The following is a 23,283-nucleotide window of genomic DNA, read 5'->3' as shown; positions in this document are numbered from 1 at the left end:
GGAGGTATGCCCATTCCTTCCTGCCACCAGATGCTCCCCAGAACTCCCCACTCCCACCCCATGTACCTTTGTCTATTGGAAGGAAGAGGAAATCACAGTCCCTCCTCATTCAAGGCCCGCCAATCCTAAATGGTGGGCCTTCCCTCCTCGGTGCATTATGTGATTCACAAGCTTTTAATTTATGTAAAAAGATTCTACTTTTTAAATTATTTCATATGAAGGAAGTCAATTGTTTATCAATCGAATGATAAAATGATTTTTTGAAAAAGTAAGGAAGCATTGATAAAATGTAATTAAGCTGTGAATCAAGTGTCATCTTAATAGAGGAAATTCTTCCCCACCATGATAGGTATAATGGGGACCATGTTGAAAATGAGTGTTTGATTAGATCTTTATCTTAGTAGTATTTATTTCTATAATCTGTGTAGGATCTTTATGTATGTATATGCCAAGGTATTTTATTGCTTTGGAGAATCATGTGAAATTTAAGTGACTAACTTTACCAAAAAATCATAAACTGTTGCTTGTGTAGCTACATACCGCAGTTTGAACAGAGAACGCACCTCCCCATGCTCTATTTGAATCAGTTCGTTGTAGCAAGCAATCATATTGCTATTCTCCACAAACCTCTGCAAAAGATCAAAAATATCATGTAAACTCTCAGTGCCCTGACAGCACTACTTGTACCTCTTCATCTGATGATGCTCGTGCAAGCCTTCTTTTATGGCAATTATTAGCAAGACAGTACAGCATGGGAAATTACTTGCACAACTAATAATAATAATAATAAAGTTCTACCTGGTGTGTGCAGTGAGGTACAAATCGGAGGCATAACCAGAATTTGATTTGGGGGAGGAGGGGGTAGCATTTTCTCTCAGTACTCCCTCCCTCTATTGTCGCCACCATCATCATACCTTTGCTGGTAGGGATGCTCAAGTCCTGCCACCCAAAGACGTTCTCAGCTAGATCCTGGGGCAATACTGCCTGAGGAGCAAGGACCAAGCAGGCCGCCCCAGCCTCCCATGTCAGTACTTCTGTGCATACTCAGTTCAATTGCATGAACTCAGCATGTGCAGAAGGGCCGGCATCAGCAGCTGGAGCACCCCGCTGACTTCCTGCTGTTCAGACAGTACAGGTGAGGGCTCTGGGGCAAATCTTTTTGATTGTCAGGGCTTGAGCATCCCTGCCAGCCATATATTTGGTGTTGCAATCTTGGAGGGGGCCTGAGCCCAAAGTGGGGATACGGGGGTGGCACCAAGCTGCCGAGGTCCCTATGCATATAGTCTAATCAAGACAAACATATACAAACACACACAGTCACATCTAGGATGGATGAACAACCAGTAGATTACTGTCAGTATTCCAATGTCCTTTTTCCATTTTCAATGTGGAAAAATGGCCATTAATGCTGGAAGCAGAGAAAGCACATACAGGGACCTGAATCTTTAAGCTATATTCCAATAGACCAAAAACTGGGGGGGAAAAAAAAAACTCTTAAAAAAAAAATCTGATTCATAATGTTTATAATATTCTTTTTGTAGTTAGTACATTTGGAAGATAGTTTATATGCACCAATATATTCCAATAGACCAAAAACTGGGGAAAAATCTCTTTAAAAAATCAGATCCATCCTATATAATAAAACTCTAAGCGCACCAGCCGCCGATCGCCTCCACGAGAGAAGTGAGGAGCTGGCCCGGGCGGCGCAAGATCCATGCCCGACCCCGGCTCTGCCTAGCGCTGGCTGCATGGCCGAGCTGCTGCCATTGCTGCTCCGCGCAACCCCGGTCTCCTCCTCCTCCCGCAGATGTGTACGAACGAAGCTTCCCCAGGGGGAAGGGGGGAAACCGCAAGCGACGGCGAGGAGGGAGTGGGAGCAGGCCGCAGAGGCTGTCGGTGCCTGCAGGCCGCGGCGGCTTCAGGCGGATGTCAGTGGAGAGCAGACAAAAAAGAACGGAGATAAGGGTTGCTGCTGGACATGGGAAGAGGTGTTGATTGCCGGGGGGGGGGGGCTAAAAAAGGAAGGGAGGCCTACTACTGGACAGGGGGAGTAGAAAAGAGATGCTGCTGGAGAGGGGGGCAGTAAAAGGAAGGGAGGCCTACTGCTGGACAGGGGGAACAGAAAAGAGGTACTGCTGGACAGGGGAAGAGGTGCTGATGGACCGGGGGGGGGGGGGGGGCATAAAAAGGAGAGGAGGCCTACTGCTCTACAGGGGGAGCAAAAAAGAGGTGCTGATGGACAGGGGGGCAGAAAAAGGAAGGGAGGCCTACTGCTGGACAAGGGAAGCAGGAAAGAGGTGCTGCTGGACAGGGGGGAGTTAAAACAAAGGGAGAAGGGCTGCTGCTGGATAAGGGGAGCAGTGAAGGGGTGGTGGTGGACACAGGGGAAGAAAAAGGAAGGGAGAATGGACAGGGGGAGCAGGCAAGGGGTGGTGGTGGACAGCCGAGGAAAAAGAAAGAAAGAAATACAGAAACAGGCTAAGGAGAGAGAGAAAGAAAGAAATACAGACACACACACACATATTCTAGCACCCGTTAATATAATGGGCTTAAAGACTAGTAATGTTTATAATATTCTTTTTGTAGTTAGTACATTTGGAAGACATATTTATATGCACAAAACAAAGGGTTATGTACAGAAATGTCTTGTTATAAAAATTTTTAATGCAATTGTCTCTCCTCTATCTATTCAACATCGCCCTCTCCCCTCTCCCCCACATTTTAAATTGTGCCATTTGTCTCCCTGGCATGATGTACAATGTTCCGACGCCATGGTGATAAATACCTTGGTGGGAGCGATTTTTGTTTTTCCAAGTGATGTTCTGCACAAATAGCATGCAAATTCTATGCACGTTATGGGGCTCATAATCGAAAGAAAAAAACATCCAAAAACCGGCCTAAGTCGGGACTTGGACGATCATCAGTCAAAAATGTCCAAGTGCCGATAATAAAACCAGGTTTTGGACGTATTTATAAATGATCTAGGCCTTCCTAGTGCTGCTGAATGACCATAGCCAAACAGGGCATGTCAGGAGGAGTGTCGAGGGCGGGATTTGGGCGGGACGTGGACAGGTTTAGACTTAGTCGTACTGCATGTATAACCGAAAGTTATACAGCACAGGATTGACGGTACTTGGACGTTGTGACTTAGACCATTTAAAACATGGTCTAAGTCACAAAAACCCACCTAAAGTGACCAGATAATCACTGCAAACATATAATACATACCCCCACACACTACCCCAGTGATCACCGACCCCCATCCCCATAAAAATATTAATCACAACTTGAAAATTGTGCCCCCAGAACATCACCACCTGGCAGCCTGGCATAGGAAAGCCTAGTCGTGCTGCACAGAGGCGTCTTAAGCCATCTTGGGGGTGGATTAGGGATCCATGGAGAGGAGGACCCATGCTCATAAGCCCCTGTAATCACTGCATTGATATTGAAGCATGTGCACATAAGAAATGCCGCTGCTGGGTCAGACCAGTGGTCCATCATGCCCAGCAGTCCGCTCAGGCGGCGGCCCTTTGGTCAAAGACCAGCACCCTAACTGAGACTAGCCCTACCAGCGCATATCCTTGTTCAGTAGGTACTTGTCTAACTTTGTCTTGAATCCCTGGAGAGTGTTTTCCCCTATGACAGACTCCGGGAGAGCGTTCCAGTTTTCCACCACTTTCTGGGTGAAGAAGAACTTCCTTATGTTTGTATGGAATCTATTCCCTTTCAACTTTAAAGAGTGCCCTCTAGTTCTCCCTACCTTGGAGAGGGTGAACAACCTGTCCTTATCTACTAAGTCTATCCCCTTCAGTACCTTGAATGTTTTGATCGTGTCCCCTCTCAGTCTCCTCTGTTCGAGGGAGAAGAGGCTCAGTTTCTCTAATCTTTCGCTGTATGGCAGCTCCTCCAACCCCTTAACCATCTTAGTCGCTCTTCTCTGGACCCTTTCGAGTAGTACCGTGTCCTTCTTCATGTATGGCGACCAGTGCTGTACGCAATACTCCAGGTGAGGGCGCACCATGGCCTGATACAGCGGCATGATAACCTTCTCCGATCTGTTCGTGAGCCCCTTCTTTATCATTCCTCGCATTCTGTTCGCCCTTTTCGCCGCAGCCGCACATTGCATAGACGACTTCATCAACTTGTCGATCAGAACTCCCAAGTCCCTTTCCTGGGAGGTCTCTCCATGTACCGCCCCGGACATCCTGTCTGACATGAATGTTCATATTCTGGCCATATATGTCACCATTTTAGTATTTAGTCACTTCTCTCTAAAACACTAACTATTCTCTGTACTCTTTTAAATCTCTAATCTTATAAAGCTATATGGTGCCTGTTTACATATTGCGGCTCCATATACACTGTAAAGAGATTATTGGTCTAATACTAATATACACTTCATTATATATGTTTATGTATATATATTAATTCTTTGTTTTTTCATTTGTATGGACCTTCGGATATCAACTGGACCATAAATAATGTCCAGCAATCTCTTGTCTTCATCAGTCCACTTTATTTTTTATTTACTCAAAACTCTAAAATTCATTTAATTTCATACTTATTCTTAATTTCATAACTCCATAACTATTTCTTCATTGTATTTCATTTTAGTTTACTTCATTTCCTTACTTAATGTCTTTTTCTTCTAATTTAATCTTATTAATTAGCTACTTAGCTTCGAGGTTAGCTCTCAAACGTTCATCAATGCCACCTCTCCTGACATTTATGTTTCAAACAACGTTTTTCTTCAGAGTCAAGGGGAACAATCGAGTATGTGCAGTGTTTGAAGAAAGACTGCACATACTTGATTGTTCCCCTCGACCCTGAAGAAAAACGTTGTTTGAAACATAAATGTCAGGAGAGGTGGCATTGATGAACGTTTGAGAGCTAACCTCAAAGCTAAGTAGCTAATTAATAAGATTAAATTAGAAGAAAAAGACATTAAGTAAGGAAATGATGTAAACTAAAATGAAATACAATGAAGAAATAGTTATGGAGTTATGAAATTAAGAATAAGTATGAAATTAAATGAATTTTAGAGTTTTGAGTAAATAAAAAATAAAGTGGACTGATGAAGACAAGAGATTGCTGGGCATTATTTATGGTCCAGTTGATATCCGAAGGTCCATACAAATGAAAAAATGAAAAAACAAAGAATTAATATATATACATAAACATATATAATGAAGTGTATATTAGTATTAGACCAATAATCTCTTTACAGTGTATTTGGAGCCGCAATATGTAAACAGGCACCATATAGCTTTATAAGATTAGAGATTTAAAAAAAAAAAGAGTACAGAGAATAGTGAGTGTTTTAGAGAGAAGTGACTAAGGACTACACTAACAATTGGTTAAGATTTATCAAACCATTTTAGTACTGACATCCATGTTTCAGTTTAGCTATGTCCATGTTTGGACATTCAAAGTTATATAATGGCTGCTCGTTCTGGATATATTCCAGTGTCACTGGAGATGTACCGAGTTTTCACACCTATAACTGCTGAAATAAGCATTTAGGCTGAATCAATGGTATAACCATGGGTAGGGAAGGGCCTATTCACCCAGAAACAATGCCAGGTTGTTGGAGGGAATGCTAAAGCTCCACCACCTGAAGATGTCCTCTGCCCAAACCCACTGTACTGTTTGAGCAGCAAGGACATTGGCAGCTGTCTTCCAGCTACCAACAATGGCATTCTCCACTCATGCTCAGTTCATGCACATAATTTGAGTATATATGGGGAGTGCTTGCGTCAGCAGCTGGAAGAATACCGACAGCTTCCCTGCTGCTCAGACAGCATGGAGGGCTTGGGCAGAGGACAAGCATCCCCACCAGTCAAGGTATTCATTTTATCAAGGCACAAGAGGTGGGGGGGGACAACCCAATCACCCTTGTGTCTATGCAGAAACTGGCTTTAATTCTGCTGCTGGGCTGAACAGTACTTACCCTATTAAAGCCTGCATGGAGAAGGGGAAGGACAGACATCTCTTCAGTGTCACCAGATCTATAGGAAGCAGAAGATGGTCACTTAGCTGCAATTGTAAATTTGACAACATACAGTTCCATGAATTAGCACAGTTATACAAACATGTCACAAGTAAATAACCTTGTTTGAAATACTCTGATAGGAAAAAATAACACATCCAAATATGGAAGGTAAAGAAATACTCAAATTTTAAAACCTGTTTTATTTCTAAATGGTATGTTAGATCGCTCTGAGGAAAGGGATGCCCCAAGGTTCGGTTCTTGGACCTGTTCTTTTTAACATTTTTGTAAGCGATATTGCTAAAGGGCTGTCAAGTAAGATTTGCCTCGGCAGATGATACCAAAATCTGCAATAGAGTAGACCTCCTTAATGGTGTGAACAACCTGAGGAAGGACCTAGCAAAGCTTGAAGAATGGTCTGAAATTTGGCAGCTTAGATTTAATGCTAAGAAATGCAAGGTCATGCATTTGGGCTACAAAAGGGATGAAGAACCTTTTGTGCATGAAAAGAGAACGGAACTTGGAAGTGATAGTATGTGATGATCTTAAGGTAGCCAAACAGCTAGAAAAGGCAACAGTGAAAACTAAAAGGATGTTTGGGTGCACAGGGAGAGGTGTGGCCAATAGGAAAAAGGAGGTATTGATGCCCCTGTATAAGACTCTGGTGAGACCTCATTTAGAATATTGTGTACAACTAGAGGGCATGAATTGAGGTTTCGGGGTGGCAGACTTAGAAATAATGTTAGGAAATTCTTTTTCACCATGAGGGTGTAGATGCCTGAAGTGCCCTCCTAAACTAAACTACACCTTAGGTTTGTATACCGCGCCATCTCCGCAAGCGCAGAGCTCGGCACGGTTTACAGAGTTAAGAGGGAAGGAACTACAATGAAAGGATATAGGAGAGGGACTAAGAAGATAGAGAGGGACAGGATACTAGAGAATGGGAGGTGATTAGAATTTTGAAAAGAGCCAAGTTTTCAAGTGTTTGCGGAAGGATTGGAAGGAGCTTGAATTTCTGAGCGGGGATGAGAGGTTGTTCCAGAGTTCTGTGGTTCTAAAGGGGAGGGATGTTCCAAGTTTTCCTGAGAGAGGTGGTGGAGATGAAAACGGTGACGGAATACAAAAAAAGTGTGGGATGAACACAGGGGATCTCTAATTGGAAAATGAATGGTATAAAACAAACTAGGGCCGGTACTGCTCAATCCTGCATGGTCTGTGTCCCATATATGGTGATTTGGTTTAGGATAAGCTCCAGTGTCTGGAGTGGGCTTCAATGGCAACTCCAATAGTGGGAACCTAAAGACAGTACTGGGCAGACTTCTAGCGTCTATTGCCCAGAAATATTACAGAAAAGACAATTTAACCATGAATATATGAGTGTGACTATTGGGCAGACTGGACCGTTCAGGTCTTTATTTGTTATTTATTATGTTACTATGTTAAGGGTACTACGGTAATCAGTTCGTACTCTGTTTTTCTTCAGTGAATAGTTTGAAGTCTACATCTTGTCATGAGAGTTCGTTTTTACATCAATCATAAAATGTTTGAATCCTTTGCCATAAGAAATTCAATCTACTCCTTCTCATCTTTGGTTTTGTAAAACATTAAAAACTTATTTATTTAGGAAATATCTTTTAGGGCTCTCCTTTTATTAAGCTGTGGTAAACATTAATGCGTGCTTACTACTGGTTAAAATGCACTACCACGGGGCATACTTAGGCTTTCTGCGATAGCTTTTGCCTGTGCACACACTACACACATGCTAAAAAAAGTTTTATTTTTTAGCACTGAGGGCAGGTCTGGGGTGGAGAGTAGGCATGTTCTGCGCAAATTGGTTTATGCAGTTATATTGCCATGCACAAACCACTTGGCAATGCACATGAGCCCATATCGCCCATGTGGCCATTTTTTTTGCTGAAATAGAAAAATCAACCATTTCCCTGAAGCTCTAAAGCACTTAGGTGCATGAAAGATTGGCATTGGGGATAGTGCAGGCCACGTTTTAGCACTGTTTAGTAAAAGGGACCCTTAGTGTGATTTATTTCCTTGCTTTTACTTCTGTTACAGTTGTAATCCTGACTTTTTGTTATTAGTCATCCTCTTGGTGATGTACTTCCGTGGGTTAAAATAAAAGCATAACATAGACATGTTTCATTTCATTTTCAAAATAAAATAAAAATGACTGATTTTTTTTTCTTTTGTGTCATTTAAAAATCCATTCTGCTGCAAAATCCTCTCCCAAACAAATTTTTTAAAAAGAAATGAAAAAAAGATGGCATTTTTAAAATGTCAGTTCTGAATCCAACATTTAAAAAAACAACAACAAAACAAGATTAATTCTGAAACCCTCTTCTGATGTTCTCTTCCTTCATCTTTCTCCCACATATGGTTTTGTGGTCAAGCGGTGCAGTAGTAGACAATAGTGTTATCGACCCCAGGCCAGCACCATTTTGTATTTCTACTGTACAACAAAATGGCATTACCTACCTGAGGTCAGTAACTATGGATCAGGCTTGTGCTGCGTGCCTCGTATTTTGCTAGGTATTCTTCAGGTCACTTTACTGGCTCCCTGTCCATCTCTGCATACAATTCAAACTCCTCTTACTGACATTCAAATGGACGCGCTCTGCAGCTCCTCAGTACCTTTATAAACATAAGAACATACTACTCCCTATACTCCCTCCCCCCTCCGCCCATGAAAACTCCATTCATCAGACAAGTCCTTCTGTCGGTACCCTTCTCCTCTACTGCCAGCTCCCATCTCTGTCCCTTCTACCTTGCTGCATCGCATGCCTGGAACAACCTGCCTGGCTCCTTAAATCAGGCTTAGTCTCTGGCGTATTCAAATCCAGACTGAAAGCCCACTTATTTGAAGCTACGTTTAAATCCTAACTCTATCATCCCCTCAATAGTCCCCTCCCACCTCTCCAACCTCTCTAATTCCCTTCACGAGCACTAAGCTCAAATTCTCCTTTGTCCTATGTGATTCTACCTCATCAGCCCCCCTACATTTTAATTTAATTTTAATTTTATTTTATTTCTTGTATACCGCTATACCGTGAGGTTCAAAGCGGTTTACAGTAAAGATGCATTAAAGATACAAATAAAATAAAAATAAATAAATATTTACATGAGCACTATATTCTGACTCCCCTTTTAACATAACATAAAATCACATTTGTATACCGCAAAACCTTGCGGTTCTATGCAGTTTAACAAACTAAGAAGACTGAACAGTCTCAGTGAATAACAAGTCAATTCTCCAGGAATTTTGCTAATAAACTAGATTTTAACAATTTTCTAAAATGCATATGAGATGAAAAAGGGGGGGGGGTCGAGAGGTGTCAGGGGGGATGTTGAGGTGTGAGGGAATGTCAGGTTAGTGTTGGGTGGGTGTTGGGAAATGTCAGAGGACATTGAGTGGGTGTTGGGGAGTGTTGGGGAATGTCGGGGAGTGTCAGGAGTTCAGGGATTGATGACAGACAGTGTCGGGTAGGGGTTTAGGGGTAGCGGTGGGAGGGAGTTGGCATCCCTTCTGCAGGCCAACTTCGGGGGGGAGGGGGGGCGCGAGTTCCCTGCTGTGGCTACTCAGCTGATCACACCACTGATAGCAGCAGAGGTAGGTTATAGAAGTAGAGGTAGATTATAAAGGTCAAGAATTCACTTCACAGGTCAAGGACCTGGTGGGCCGCCGCGGGAGTGGGCCGCTGGGCGAGATGGACCTCCAGTCTGACCCAATGGAGGCAACTTCTTATGTTCTTATTTCTTTGCCACGATCAGCATAGCGGCCATGTCTATTTAAAATGTAGACCAGCTTTTTGTTGGCCTACATTTCAGGTGCCTATCGTGTCCCTAGGGAGCTGCCTAGGGCCTCTTGAGCTCACCCAAGGCCAATTCCGAGCAAAACCATGCCCAGCCACAGGCAAGTGTAAGCATACCTTTTCATCTCCCTCAACTGCGAAAACGCCTACAGTGTAGGCAGCCTGCCTCAGAGTGTTGTTTTTTTTTTTTTAACATGCGTCTCGATTGACTAGTTAGACAGTGGTAGAATGCCTACCGCACTTACAATCGGGTGCCATTTATAAAATTTGGCCCAAATTGCATGCAAAGGGAAGATGAGTATGAATCTCATTGTTTTTGAACTTGTAGTGCAAAAAGAACAACATATGCACTAATGATTATGTTCTTTGAAGGGCTATTTGCCATAATTTTTCCATTTGGGGAACAGTGGGAAAATATGCAAAGTATTCTACAATTACCATGCCGATTTAAAACAACCCCAGTTACAGCAGACTCCTAGTGGCATCTAACATAGGCATCCTTTATAGCTGCTATCAGAACTATTTAGAGCTAGTTACTGCAGACTTAATGAAGGTTTGGAGGATTAGTAGAGAAAAAGAGATCATTTGAACTACATGCAAAAGAAAAAAAATTAGCCGCAGCTCTTCTCATCTGCCTGTATAACACTTTGAGACCTTTATTGTTCAGCATAAGGTGATCACATTAATGTATTTTATTATTTACACCGGAAGTGCCAAGCAAAATGCTTTCAATGTGAACAAAATATGGGATATGTGGGTGTTGTATGTCTGGGTAATTTTGCATTTTGTAAAAGTCTGTTTGGGTGGCTTTCCTTTCCATAGTCTCAGCTCCCTCACTAATACCTTTCTATTCTCTACTTATCTCTATATTTGACAGTTCCTTCCCAATGATATCATGCACACCTGGGAAAGAGATAAAGATTACTAAATACACACGCAGCTTAAACAAATGTTTTCCAGGGCTTTCAGGAGTTATTTTACTAATTACCCTCTTGCATGACACCCAAGAAAACAAATACATATACCGAGTTTAAGTCCATCAAAAACAGCAGTCACTCTGTCTTTTAATGCTCTATTCACAACAACAAAAAACCTGGATGGTTAAAAAAATTTAATATTATTTAATTTAAATCTATTTTTATATTGGTATTTGTCTTCTTTGTTTACGAAAAATACTCTGCAGAATAGCACTGGGTTACTCTTCAATGAAGATTCTTGACAAAATATTCAAAGGCAAGGAAATAACACTACAAATGAAGATCAGATTTGTCCACATACTCATTTTCTCATTGGCCAATTAAGGATGCAAAACCTGGACACTACGGAAACAAGACAGAAAGAAGATTGACTCATTTGATCTTTGGTCCTGGAGAAGAATTTTATGCATGCCGTGGACCGCCAAAAGAACTAACAAATCGATTCTGGAAGAGATCAAACTGGCTATGTCACTCGAAGCCCAAATAATGAAGTTACGACTGTCTTATTTTGGTCACACTGTCAGAAGAGAAAGATCATTGGATCATTGGATCGCTCTTTGAGATCATCCTCCCAAAATTTATTAGTCATACCCTCCTTGAAAACAATAGGAACAAGAAGAGCAGACATGTTCTCTGTCATGGGCCCACAATGGTGGAATTCTCTTCCCCAATATATTTCAATCGAAAGAGATTTACATTCTTTTAAAAAATCTTTGAAAACACACCTTTTTAAAGACGCTTTTAATTCTTAATATTTTTATTCTTTCTTAGCATTTTAACTTTTAATCTAACCCTTTCCCTTATGTTTTTTTCCCTATTTGTTTTTCTTACTAAGACAGATGTAATCTTTTCCCTTTCTTTCCCTCCTCCTCAAGTTTGTCCTGTCTTAATCTTATGTTATTGAGTTTTAATTTTGTATCCCTATATTTTATGTTTTATTCTGTACATCGCTTTGTAAACAGATTTAGCAATAAATCAAATGTTAATAAACCTTGAACCTTGACATTATGTTTGGGAAGATTGAAGGAGCCAGACAAAGAGGGTGACCTGCAATCAGATCGCTGGACGTGTTGAAAACAACCATGGGAATAGCCCTACCAGACTAGCACAAAACCGATCTCTTTTTAGATCTATAATTCATCAAGTCGCTAGGACTCGAACATGAGTTGTTGGAACCTGTCTGTCTTCTATGAGGTCCTAGCAGTGCCGTAGCAGGGGTAGGAGGTGCCCAGGGTGGTGGCGACCCCCATCCTCTAACCCTGCTTCTACTCTACTCCCCCTGCCGCATGTGTGCCTTCTCTTCCCCCGGTACCTCCAACTCTTCGCCAGCAGTAGCATCATCTCCAATCTGCTGCCTGCACCGGCCTCGCTCGCCCTCTGACATCACTTCCTGGTCACCACAACTTCAGAGGAGAATCAAGGCCAGCGCAAGCAGCAGGTTAAAGAAGTATGGGGGCATAGAGGAGGAGAGATGCCAGTGCCTGCACCCAAATGATGTCTGGGGCGGTCTGCCCCCGGTCCCCTTTACTATGCCACCGAGTCCTAGCATTTTTATATTGTGTGTTGGATTGTTGGAGGTTGTAATTTTGGTACAGTCAGAACTCAGGAACTGAGGTAGGGAGAAGATCAATGAGTTGGAGATGAAGGGGAGTGAAGGCAACTGTGTATGAGGAACAGTTGAATAAAATAAATAGCTATGGGGAAAGAATAGAACAAAGAGAGGGAAGAGCATAAAAAAGGCTAAGGCACAGATGCTCAAAAGTTTTCCATGCAAGTAAGACCAGGTTTATCCACTCTTACTTGCATGGAAAACTTTTGAGCATCTGTGCTCCACATCCTATGCTCAAAAGGGTTATCTGGGGCTTCAAACAATAATGGTAGCAGCCACTGAGAACCCTATGCAAATGCATTACAATGAGTTAATTAGTATGTAAGGTTAAATAATTTTTATTGATGACATTGCAGCAATATACAACATGCCACATTCTGATAAGAAATGGAAGAGATGTTATCCCCAAAGAATGCAATTTATCTATAAACATTACCATTGTGGAATGCTTGGGTGCAGGGGTAAGACTGACATCTACTAATTAGTATTTAAATGAGCGTTCCTTGTAATGCTCAAAAGGGAAGAGAAGGAAACGTCCACCTTTTACCAAGGAATTTTTTTGCTGCAGATCTGGAGCTGCCAATACCTATTGTATGTGTGTTGTATGAGTGTATGTTCTGCGCCCTACACAAGCACGGTACACACACACACACAATGCAAGCACAACAGCAGCTTTAAAAAAAACAAACAAAAAACCGTACAATGAAGCTGAGCCGGAAGCCCTGCTCACGCCCTGCCAGCTCATCTGATCGGGGCTCCAGAGCTGCAATCAGCTGATCCATCAGGGGAAGCTGTGAACATCAGAGTCAGTAGGACTCACTGGAGTTGCTGATAAGCTGAGTTGGCACGGGGAGAGCAGAGCTGCAATCAGCTGTCCTGGCGTTGCTGCCAGATCAACTGATCGCAGCTCCAGTGAATCCTGCCAGCTCAGCTGTTCACGGCTCCAGAGCCCCGATCAGATGAACCAGCAGGGGAGAGCAGCAGCTGTAGGAGAATGAGCCTATGACAGGAGGGAAGGGTGAGGAGGAGCTATGTCTACAGCTTTGCTCTTCTGGGCAGGCACCAGGTACAGTTCCTACCTGGGCTATTCTGCACAATTAGCATGCATATGATTTCCATGCTACTGTGCTGAGCTTGCCCTGCAAAAGAAAATCACTTCCAACCTGGCTTTCTTTGATGGGTTGCCCGGAGATTTTTGCATCCAAGTGACTGAAGAAATGTAAGGGAATAAGCAACAAGGAAGGAAGGAAAAAAAAAAAAAAAAGAGGTAAATTAGAGGAGTGCAGTGGCATAGCTAGATTGCCGAGGTATGGTGGACCTGCCTATAAAGGGTGGACTCGAAGATTCATCTCTTCCTCAGTTCCTCCACCCCCACCCCGGTACCACTTCCCCTCCCTCAAACCAAAAGAGATACCTGAGCTAGAGGGGATTCACAAAACTCATCAACTGAAGACCTCCTCCCTGCAAAAACATCATTGATTTTTGTGTGGCTACACCAATGGAGTGTGAGTGAAGGGCTTGGGCATCTTTAGGGGCCAGATTCAGTATCCTAATCTATCCTTGCTAGTTATGCATGAATTTCCTATGGCTAACAAATAATTTTATTGCTAACTATGACTTCCCTTGAGAAAAACAAGTGCCTAAGGGGATAACATACCAACAACATGATTTCTTATATACCGCAGCAACCTTGCGGTTCAGTGCGGTTCACAAATTAAGCGATACTAACATTATAGTACATTAAGCCAGATAATTCCAAAAAATATTGATATTATAACTTATTGTAAAATTTTAATTTAAGTGTTTCCTAAAAAGATGTTTTTAACTTTTTTCTAAAAGCCGAATAAGAAATAGAAAAAGAAATAAAGGTACTAACTTGTTTTTTCCCAAAGGGCTGCTTGATATGCTAGTGTTTTACAAAGAAAATTGGTTATAAATACTTCCCTTTACTAATGGAAAATCAAAGATTACTAATGCTGTTTGATTATGTTTCATTTCATATCAGAATTCAACATAAGTATATTTTTTTTTATTTTATATGCTCTAATTATATATTAGTAGAATATATAACTAGAGAACTTATTTTATTTGTATGTTTTTTATAAGTGTAGTCTTAGAGTGTAAAGTGTAGTCTTTTTTATAAGTAGTCTTAGAGAAAAAAAAAAATGTCAAGGCATTTTTTCCTACAGTTTCAAGAAAACACTGAAGCATTATTGAATTTTGGTTTCCTCCCCCTATGTGGCAGATCAAATCTATACATGTTAAAAGTGCATGGGCCACAAAACCAGATTACCTATATAAAAATGGTAAATTTGCTGATGTAGCAAATCTCTCTTAAGCCACCCATTTTCGATAAAATATATTTTTTCAGAGTAGAATCTAAAATAAAAGGGGCATGTTTTCCCAAGCTTAGTTGGGATCCATGCATGTAAAGTATGAATGGACTGAATATGCTTTTGGTGCTCTTTTTCAGAACAGATGGATGCCTCAAAATGCCTAAAATCAAATCCCTCTGTGAAAAACATCCAAATTCTGATTTTCAAAAAGACAGAATTTGGATGTTTCACACTGCAGTTCATCCAAATAACAAGGGGGCAAGTTGTTCTGTAGGGACTAGGGAGAACCCAAAAGTAGGACATTCAACAGCAATTTTTGAATAGGAAGACATGTCCATGAGGGCTCATTCGAAAGTAAAGGTCTTAGATTTTTAAAAATTTAACTTTGTTCAGATAGTGGATTACGTCAAGGACTGGTCTGGAAGGAGTAGAAATGCAGTGGACAAGACTGAAAGGAGATATTGTAAGGGCGACAAACGTTTTTGTGAGGCAACAAGTGAAAGTAAGAGGAAAAGAAGGCTGCTTTGGTTCTCAAAAGTAGTAACTGAGAAGGTAAGGAATAAGAGGTTAGCTTTCATAAACTACAAAAGATCGCAGAAAGAGGAAGACAGGCAAAAATATCTGGAAAAGTTAAGAGAGGATGGATGAGTAGTCAGGAAAGCAAAGATACAAATGGAAGAAAAAATTGCTGATATGGTAAAATGGGGAGACAAGTCATTTTTTAGATATATTACTGTAAAGGAGAGATATATATAGAAGCTAATAAAGATAAGGCTGAATTGCTTAACAAATATTTCTGTTCTGTGTTCACAGCTGAAGTGCCAGGAGCGGGACTGAAGAAGATGGAGGTATGGTAGACACTGATCAATTTTCAGAGAATTGTGTATGTGAAGAGCTAGTTAAACTAAAGGTGGAAAAAGCGCTGGGGCCAGATGGGATACATCCGAGAATTCTGCAGGAACCTGGGGAAATTCTGGCAGCTCCACTGGCTGACATTTTCAATGCTTCTCTAGAGACAAGAGTGGCACTGGAAGATTGGAGAAGGGTGGATATGGTCCCTCTCCACAAAAATGGAAGTAAGAAAGAAGTAGGGAACTACATGTCTGTAAGTCTGACTTCTGTAGAAAGTAAATTAAGGGAAACACTTTTAAAACAGAGAATAGTGAAACTTCTGGAATCCAGTGGGTTAAAGGACCTGAGGCAACATGGATTCACTACAGGCAGGTCTTGTCAAACAAGTCTGATCAATTTCTTTGACTGAGTGGCCAGATAATTGGATAGAGGGAGTGTGCTAGATGTGGTGTATTTAGATTTTAGCAAAGCCTTTGACAGTGTTCCATACAGGCATCTAATAAATAAACTGAGTGTCCTCAGTATGGGACCTAAAGTGATGGCTGGGTCAGGAACTGGTTGAGTGGAAGGCGACAGAGGTTAGTGGTTAATGGAGATCACTCTTAGGAAAGGGATGTTACCAGTGGTGTGCCTCAAGGTTCAATTCTTGAGCCTGTTCTTTTGAATATTTTTGTAAGCAATATTGCTGAAGGGCTGTAAAGTAAGATTTGCCTATTTGCGGATTATACCAAAATCTGCAATAGAGTAGGCACACCTGATAGCATGCCTGATAGCATGAATAACACGAGGAAGAACCAAGCGAAGCTTGAAGAATGGTCTGAAATTTGTCAACTGCAAAGCCCAAGAAAATGGTACAGTTTAGGAGGTGAAGAACTTTTGTGCACGAAAGAGGAGTAGGAAGTGATAGTATGTGATGATCTTAAGATGACCAAACAGGTTGAAAAGGTGACGGCGAAAGCTAGGAGGATGCTTGGGTGCATAGGGAGAGCTATGGTCAGTAGGAAAAAGAATGTATAAGACTCTGGCGAGACCTCATTTAGAATAATGTGTACAATTTTAGAGACTACACCTTCAAAAAAATGTAACAGGATGGAGTTGGTCCAGAGGAAGGCTACTAAAATAGTCAGTGGTCTATGTAATAAGGCATACAGAGACAGACTTAAAGATCTCAATATGTATACTTTGGAGGAGAGGTGGGAAAGGGGAGATATGATAGAGACGTTTAAATACTATGTGGCATATATGTACGAGGCAAGTCTCTTTCAATTGATAGGAAACTCCAGTGTGATGGCATAAATTAAGGTTAAGAGGTGATAGACTCGGGAATAATCTAAGGAAATACTCTTTTACCGAAAGGGTGTTAGAAGTGTGGAATAGTCTCCCAGTAGATGTGGAGGAGACAAAGACTGTGTTTGAATTCAAGAAATCCTGGTACAGGCACATGGGATCTCTTGGAAAGGAGGAGATAGTGGGATAGTACCCCTAGGTATTCTTATCACTCTCCCTATACTCCCTGCCAGTAGAACTTAATGCCTAGAACACAAGAAATCTTAGTTGTCATAGATCTATTTACTTTCAATTCCAAACTCTAACCCACCTGCTAAGCACCAATATGTCTTATCATTCCTTCTGTAATTTCCCCTCCTGAGCACTGTGTATAGATGCACCTTCTTGTCCAGTTTGTCTTGTCTTGACTAGATTGCAAGCAAGGACTGTTTCTTCTATGTTTTTATGTATAGTACTGTGTATGTCTAGCAGCGCTATAAAAATGATAAATAGTAGTAGCAGTATAGTGGATAGGCTGGATATGCCATTTGGTCTTTATCGGCCGTCATGTTTCTATGTTTCAAAAATTACTGTGAGACACAGTATGTTCCAATTCTGACTTGGAAATTCTTTTGAAAATTTCCCTCCATGTGTATTTACAACCACCTATGTTTATATACATATGATAACAGGCAAAAATTTGGTCTTCTATAAAGAGGTGATCTGCCATGGAGCAGAATGTATTTCAGGCATATATTGTGAATCTACATAATATTTATAATGCGCAAAAATTATATCACTATTTTGAAATAGATAAAGTTACACATCAAAGTAGTGCAAAAAAACTCCACTTAAAGATAGCTGAGAGTCTGCTCAAATGGAAGAAAAAGCCTCAGGTTTTATTGGCAGAGCTCAAGCTCAAACCATCACCTCCACACATCATTGGCTAAAAAACTTCCATAGAGTGACAACTCGCTGTTGAGGTTTAAAATAATTGAGGACTGAGATATTTTGCAACTGTAACCACTGTGCGTGTTTAAAGCAGTCTGTTAAAATGCCAACGTTTCACAGCACTAAGCCTATTCTTCAGGGTTAATATGACCTTGCTTGAATCTTCACAGGGTTGTCACTCTATGGAACTTTTTGAGCCATGATGGTGGTGGCTTGAGCTTGAGCTCTGCCAATAAAACCTGAGGCTTTTTCTTCCATTTGAGCAGACTCTCAGCTACCTTTTAGTGGAGGTTTTTTTGCACTACTTTATTTATATTTCCCCACTTCACCTTTTGCAATATTAAAGTTACACATCTACATTTTCCTGAAAAATACTCCCAATATTTATAACATAACTAAGGAAATTTTATATACTGTATAAGCTCAGATCAGTTTACAGAGTAGAGAAAAAGCAATTATTAAAAATTAATAATATTAATACATGAACTGTCATAAAAATACCTGCGAAAACAATGTGTATCAGGTGCATAAACCATGGGTGGGCCTGGGTCTCTCTTCTTTTGCCTCAAGCCCCCTTAGCAGCTAGGTACATGACTGCTACAGGTGGCAGGGATCCCCAAGCTCTAGCGGCTAAAGAAATTCAAAGCCTGAGTCATCTGAGAAGTAAAGCAGCAGTCAGAGGTAGCACTTTGAACTGCTGGTGCCAGCACTGCAAGCATGTTCAGTTCTCATGTGAGTACTTCCAGGTCCTGCTCTCACAAGACCAGCTAGCAGTGCTAGCATTCTTATACTCAATGGGCTAGCTGTTCCAAATGTTGCCACTTACTGTTGAACTTCTTTAGCTGGCTTGAGCTTCAGATTTATTCAGCTGGTGGGGCATGGGGATCCCTGTGAATTATTGGTAGTATCAGGGGAGGGGTGAGGAAAAGGAAAGCAAGTGACAGATGCTGGGGAAAGCAGAGGAAATGAGGATTTCACTATCAAGTGCCCATCCATGTTAACCATTGGCCCCTCTCCCCAAAAAATTCAGTTCTGGCTATGCCACTGATGTGTGTGCTCAACAACATGTATGCAAAAATTCACCCAAACATATATAACTGAAATAAACTTACCGATTTGAAACCACAGCCAGTATTACAGTGTGTTCTGATGGTTTTGTTGCACGAATTGATCTGTAAAGGAGAATATTTTCAAATCAAATGATGATATTATTTATTGATATAGCCTGTAAGTTTACCAGATGTGGAAAGGCATATGTACATTGGAGAAACAGATCTACTAAATCACGCTAGCGGTTTTAGTGCGGGGAGCCGCATTGAATAACCCGTGCTGCTCCCGACGCTCATAAGAACTTTATGAACGTCAGGAGCAGCGTGGGCCATTCAGTGTGGCTTCCCACGCTAAAACCGCTAGCACGGTTTAGGAGAAGAGGGGGTAAGAATTTTCATTATAATGCATGTTAGAAGTTACAGGAAAGCTTTTGATCGTGTTATTAGAAATGTGAATTCACTAAAGTAGAGGAAATATCAAAAGTGGAACTACACTGTTATAAAGATATGCTCAATATAGATCAGGTATTCAGTAAGGAATATATACATGCATGTTTGCAAAGAAAAGTATAAAATGATTTCAATCTGATGGGAAATATAGTGAATGTAACTTCATTTCTGACAGCTGGAATATCTTATAGTAATTGTTCTGCATTTATCTTATAGTAATTGTTCTGCATTTAGGTATGAGAAACTGAACAGCTAACTGGAGTTTCTCCATTTAAGCATACTATTTAATTCTTTCATCATTACATTAGTTGTCAGTATGCTAAAACTGGTCATGACTAAAAAATAACTTCTTCAGTTGTTTTCTAAAGGCACAGTCAAGCGTTTCACAACTGAGAGCTGTACTTCGACGAAGAGTAACTTGAATACTGCACTACTATGCATTATATGCTTTATGTAATATAGTATTTTAAAGTATCTTATTGTGTTTATTATATTTATTTTCATTGTACATTGCCTAGAACTGTGGATAGATGCAGTCTAGAAATATTTTAAATAAATAAAATTCATGTTTACTTTTATCCATTAGTAACAAAATTAATTTTGTAAAAGAGAACCATGCAAATACGTAGCTACCTTTGTATTACAAATGAATGTATAGTCTTCCAACCACATACTCCCTGAATATTCCAAATTAACAAGAAAGAAAAATAAAAACTTCCAGACCACTACATAGCAATATGATAGTAACATAGTAGATGACGACAGATAAAAACAGACCTGTATGGTCTATCCAGTCTGCCCTATAAAATAAACCGATATCATATGGTATGATATATTACATGTGCATACTTGATCTTGATTTTTTTCCTTGCCATTTTCAGGGCATAGAGCCCGGCACTGGCTTTGTTCTCCAATTACTGAAACTGAATCTGTCCAGCCATGATCAGGGCACAGCCCATAAAAGTCTATCTAGCACTGGCTTTGCTTCTCAATTACTGCTATTGCTATCTAATCACCGCTACACTGTTTGACCATACAGGACTCCTTTATGTTTATCCCACGCATTTTTTAAATTCTGTTACTGCTGTTTTCATCTTTACTACCTACCGGGGGAAGGCATTCCAAGCATCCATCACTCTTTCAATGAAAATGTACTTTCTGATATTATTCCTGAGTGCCCCCTCCCCCACCACCATCACCATCACTGCAATCTAAATTCATGTCCTCTAGTTTTACCGCCTTCTCTCCTCTGGAAAAGGTTTATTTGTATAGTAATACCTTTCAAATATTTGAAGGGCTTTATCAAATCACCCGTGTCTCCTTTCCTCCAGGGTGTAAATCTTCATGACATCAAGTCTCTTCTCATATTTCTTGTGGCATACCATTTTCGTTGTTTCTTTCTGAACCACTTCAAGTTTTCTTTACATCCTTAGCAAGATATACCCCCTCTTCTACGAAACCACGCTAGCGGTTTTTAGCGCAGAAAGCTGCGCTGAATGGCTCATGCGTGGGCCATTCAGTGCGGCTCCCCACACTAGAAACTGCTAGCGTGGTTTCATAGAAGAGGGTGATAGTTTTCAAAACTCAGTACAATACTCCAAGTGAAACCTCATCAATGACTGGTACAGGGGCATTAACTCCACCTTTGTTCTTCTGGTTATACCCCTCTCTATGCAGCCTAACATTCTTCTGGCTGTGGCCACTGTCTTCTCGCATTATTTCGTCACACTGAGATTCTCATACACCATCATTCCAAGGCCCCTCTACTATGCTATGCTTATCAAAATCTCTCCTCCTATCTTATGCATTTCTTTGGATTTCTGCACTTATTCCCATTAAATTTTAACTGCCAGATCTTTGACCATTCTTATAATTTTGGGAGATTTCCTTTTCATGATTTCTACTCCTTCTGGGGTATCCAGTCTATTGGCAATCTTCTTGTCATCTACAAAATGGCAATACTTTCCTTTTAACTCTTCAGCAATGTCTCTCACAAAAATATTGAATAGAGCCAATTCAAGTACTGACCCCCGAGGCACTCCACTACTTGTCTTTGGCCTTTAGTGATAGGTAGGTTGACATTATAAAAAAAAGGCATGGATTTGACTCAACCCCAGGTCCCCCTCAACCTTAAGGGAGAAGTTTGGGTGAATATCTTCGGATAGTCTTGTCTGGGAGGGCATCTGACAATTCCCTTCACAATCTAATGGCCTCCACCCTGACTCCAACATTAAAACAAAAGCATCCAGGGGGAGGTCTAATATATATTATCCCCTCCCCTCCCTGAATCCTCATTCCCCAGACTATCCCCTCTCACCTGCAATATGGTCAGGCAGGAGCAATGCCCACTTGCTCCTGTCTCTGGTGCCAACAAGATCCAAATGGTAGCACCCAACTCCTAGCTGTGCATTCTGAAAAATGTTTTTTTTAATAAAAAGTGTGTGGCTGAATAATCTAATAAAAGTATACAGGTTGAAAAGATCATGCACAATTGTGTGCAGTGGTGTAGCAAGGGGGCAGGCTGCACTTGGATGGCATCTTGGCAGAGGTGCCGGCACCTCTCCTCCTCTCTATCCACCCACCTCTTAGAGCTGTCTGATTCAGGGAAAAAAAATTTGGCAAAATTCAATTTGATTTTGCCAATTGAATTGATTTTTCAATTTTATTTGCTTTGATTTGCTTTCTATGACACAGCTTTATAATTAGGTCAAAATATTGATTACATGAATTACATCTACTAGTTCTTATTTACAAATATTAGTTTGTCAGCTTTGGCTGGCTTCAGACAACTCTGCCGAACAGCAATTATTTGACCTGCTGCAGAGAATATTCTTTCTCCACCCTACTTTGCCCTCTCCAACCCTGGTACTGTCAAGTGTAAACAAAGCAAACAAAAAAGAAAGAGAGGGAGATTTCCTCTCTCCACTACTACTACTATTAATTATTTCTATAGCGCTATCAGATGTATGCAGCGCTGTACAGAGCCACAAAGAAGATAGTCCCTGCTCGAAAGAACTTACAATCTAAACAGACAAGACCGACACACAGTGGCGTACCTAGCATGTGTGACACCTGGGTCCTGACTTCATGAAAACAGGAAATAGGCAGGACCCGGCAGAGAGCAAGGCCTGAAGCCGGCAACAGCAGCGAATTATAAATGCTGCTGTTGCCCGAAGAAGGCACCAGGCCTTGGAGCACCCGAGGCAGACCATTTCTCCCCTCCCAGCCGAACCCCCGCTGACCCTCCTATCTCTCCCCCCCCCAAGTAAACCCTTCCGACCCTCCCAACGAGATGACCGAGCAGCAAACCTCCCTGCAGTAGCGTCAGCAGCCGCAGCACACTAAACAGGCTGCGTCGTGGCTTTCTCCTGCTGGTGAAGCGTCACTGATGACGTCATCAGTGACGCGGCAGAGGGACTCACCGGCAGGAGAAAGCCGCAAAGCAACCTGTTTAGCGTGCTGCAGCTGCCGACGCTACTGGAGGGAGGTTTGCTGCTCGGTCATCTTGCTGGTCATCTTAAGTAAGGAGGGAGGGAGCACGATAGGGACTAGGCCGGCTGTGCACCCCCCCTAAGGCTGCACCCGGGGTGGACCGCCTCCCCCCCCTTGTTACACCACTGCCGACACACAGGATGTCATGGATACAGTTAAGGGGAACTGTTAATCTGCTGGCTCGGTTGGAGGGCAGTGGAGAGTAGGGTGATGGATTGAAGGCTTTATCAAAAAGGTGGGTTTTCAGTCTGCTTTTAAACAAGGTAAGGGAAAGGACTTGGCAGACAAACTCGGGTAATTTATTCCAGGCATAGGGGGCAGCTAGATGAAAGGAACAAAGTTTAGAATTGGCAGTGGAGGAAACGGGTACAGCTAAGAGCAGCTTATCTAAGAAACAAAGTTCTCTAGGAGGTGTATAAGGAGAGAGAGGACAGATATTGAAGGGCAGCAGAATGAACACATAGCTGTAACCACTAGGCCACTCTTTCCTT

The 23,283-nt window shown here is 41.5% G+C and overlaps 1 protein-coding gene across 8 annotated transcripts in view; it reads right to left on the bottom strand.

Moving 5' to 3' along the window:
* PDE8B (phosphodiesterase 8B) overlaps window positions 1-23,283 on the bottom strand; it is a 234,346-nt gene that overhangs the window by 118,592 nt on the left and 92,471 nt on the right. For 6 of the 8 annotated variants that reach the window (XR_004537931.1, XM_033929322.1, XM_033929352.1 and 3 more), the window contains exons 4-6: window positions 18,914-18,973; window positions 5,951-6,008; window positions 541-629 (exon numbers count right to left, since the gene is read on the bottom strand). Coding sequence is in view for 7 of the 8 variants with exons in the window: in XM_033929322.1 (XP_033785213.1) it covers window positions 541-629; window positions 5,951-6,008; window positions 18,914-18,973 (207 nt within the window). In the remaining variant the exon portion in view is untranslated. Of the gene's footprint in view, window positions 1-540; window positions 630-5,950; window positions 6,037-18,913; window positions 18,974-23,283 lie in introns of those variants that run through there. The other 2 variants (XM_033929361.1, XM_033929370.1) reach the window with 2 other exon arrangements.

The sequence above is a fragment of the Geotrypetes seraphini genome, chromosome 1 (assembly GCF_902459505.1).
Source record: "Geotrypetes seraphini chromosome 1, aGeoSer1.1, whole genome shotgun sequence".
NCBI classification, from domain to species: Eukaryota; Metazoa; Chordata; class Amphibia; order Gymnophiona; family Dermophiidae; genus Geotrypetes; species Geotrypetes seraphini.
This window is presented reverse-complemented; position numbering and strand designations above follow the sequence as displayed.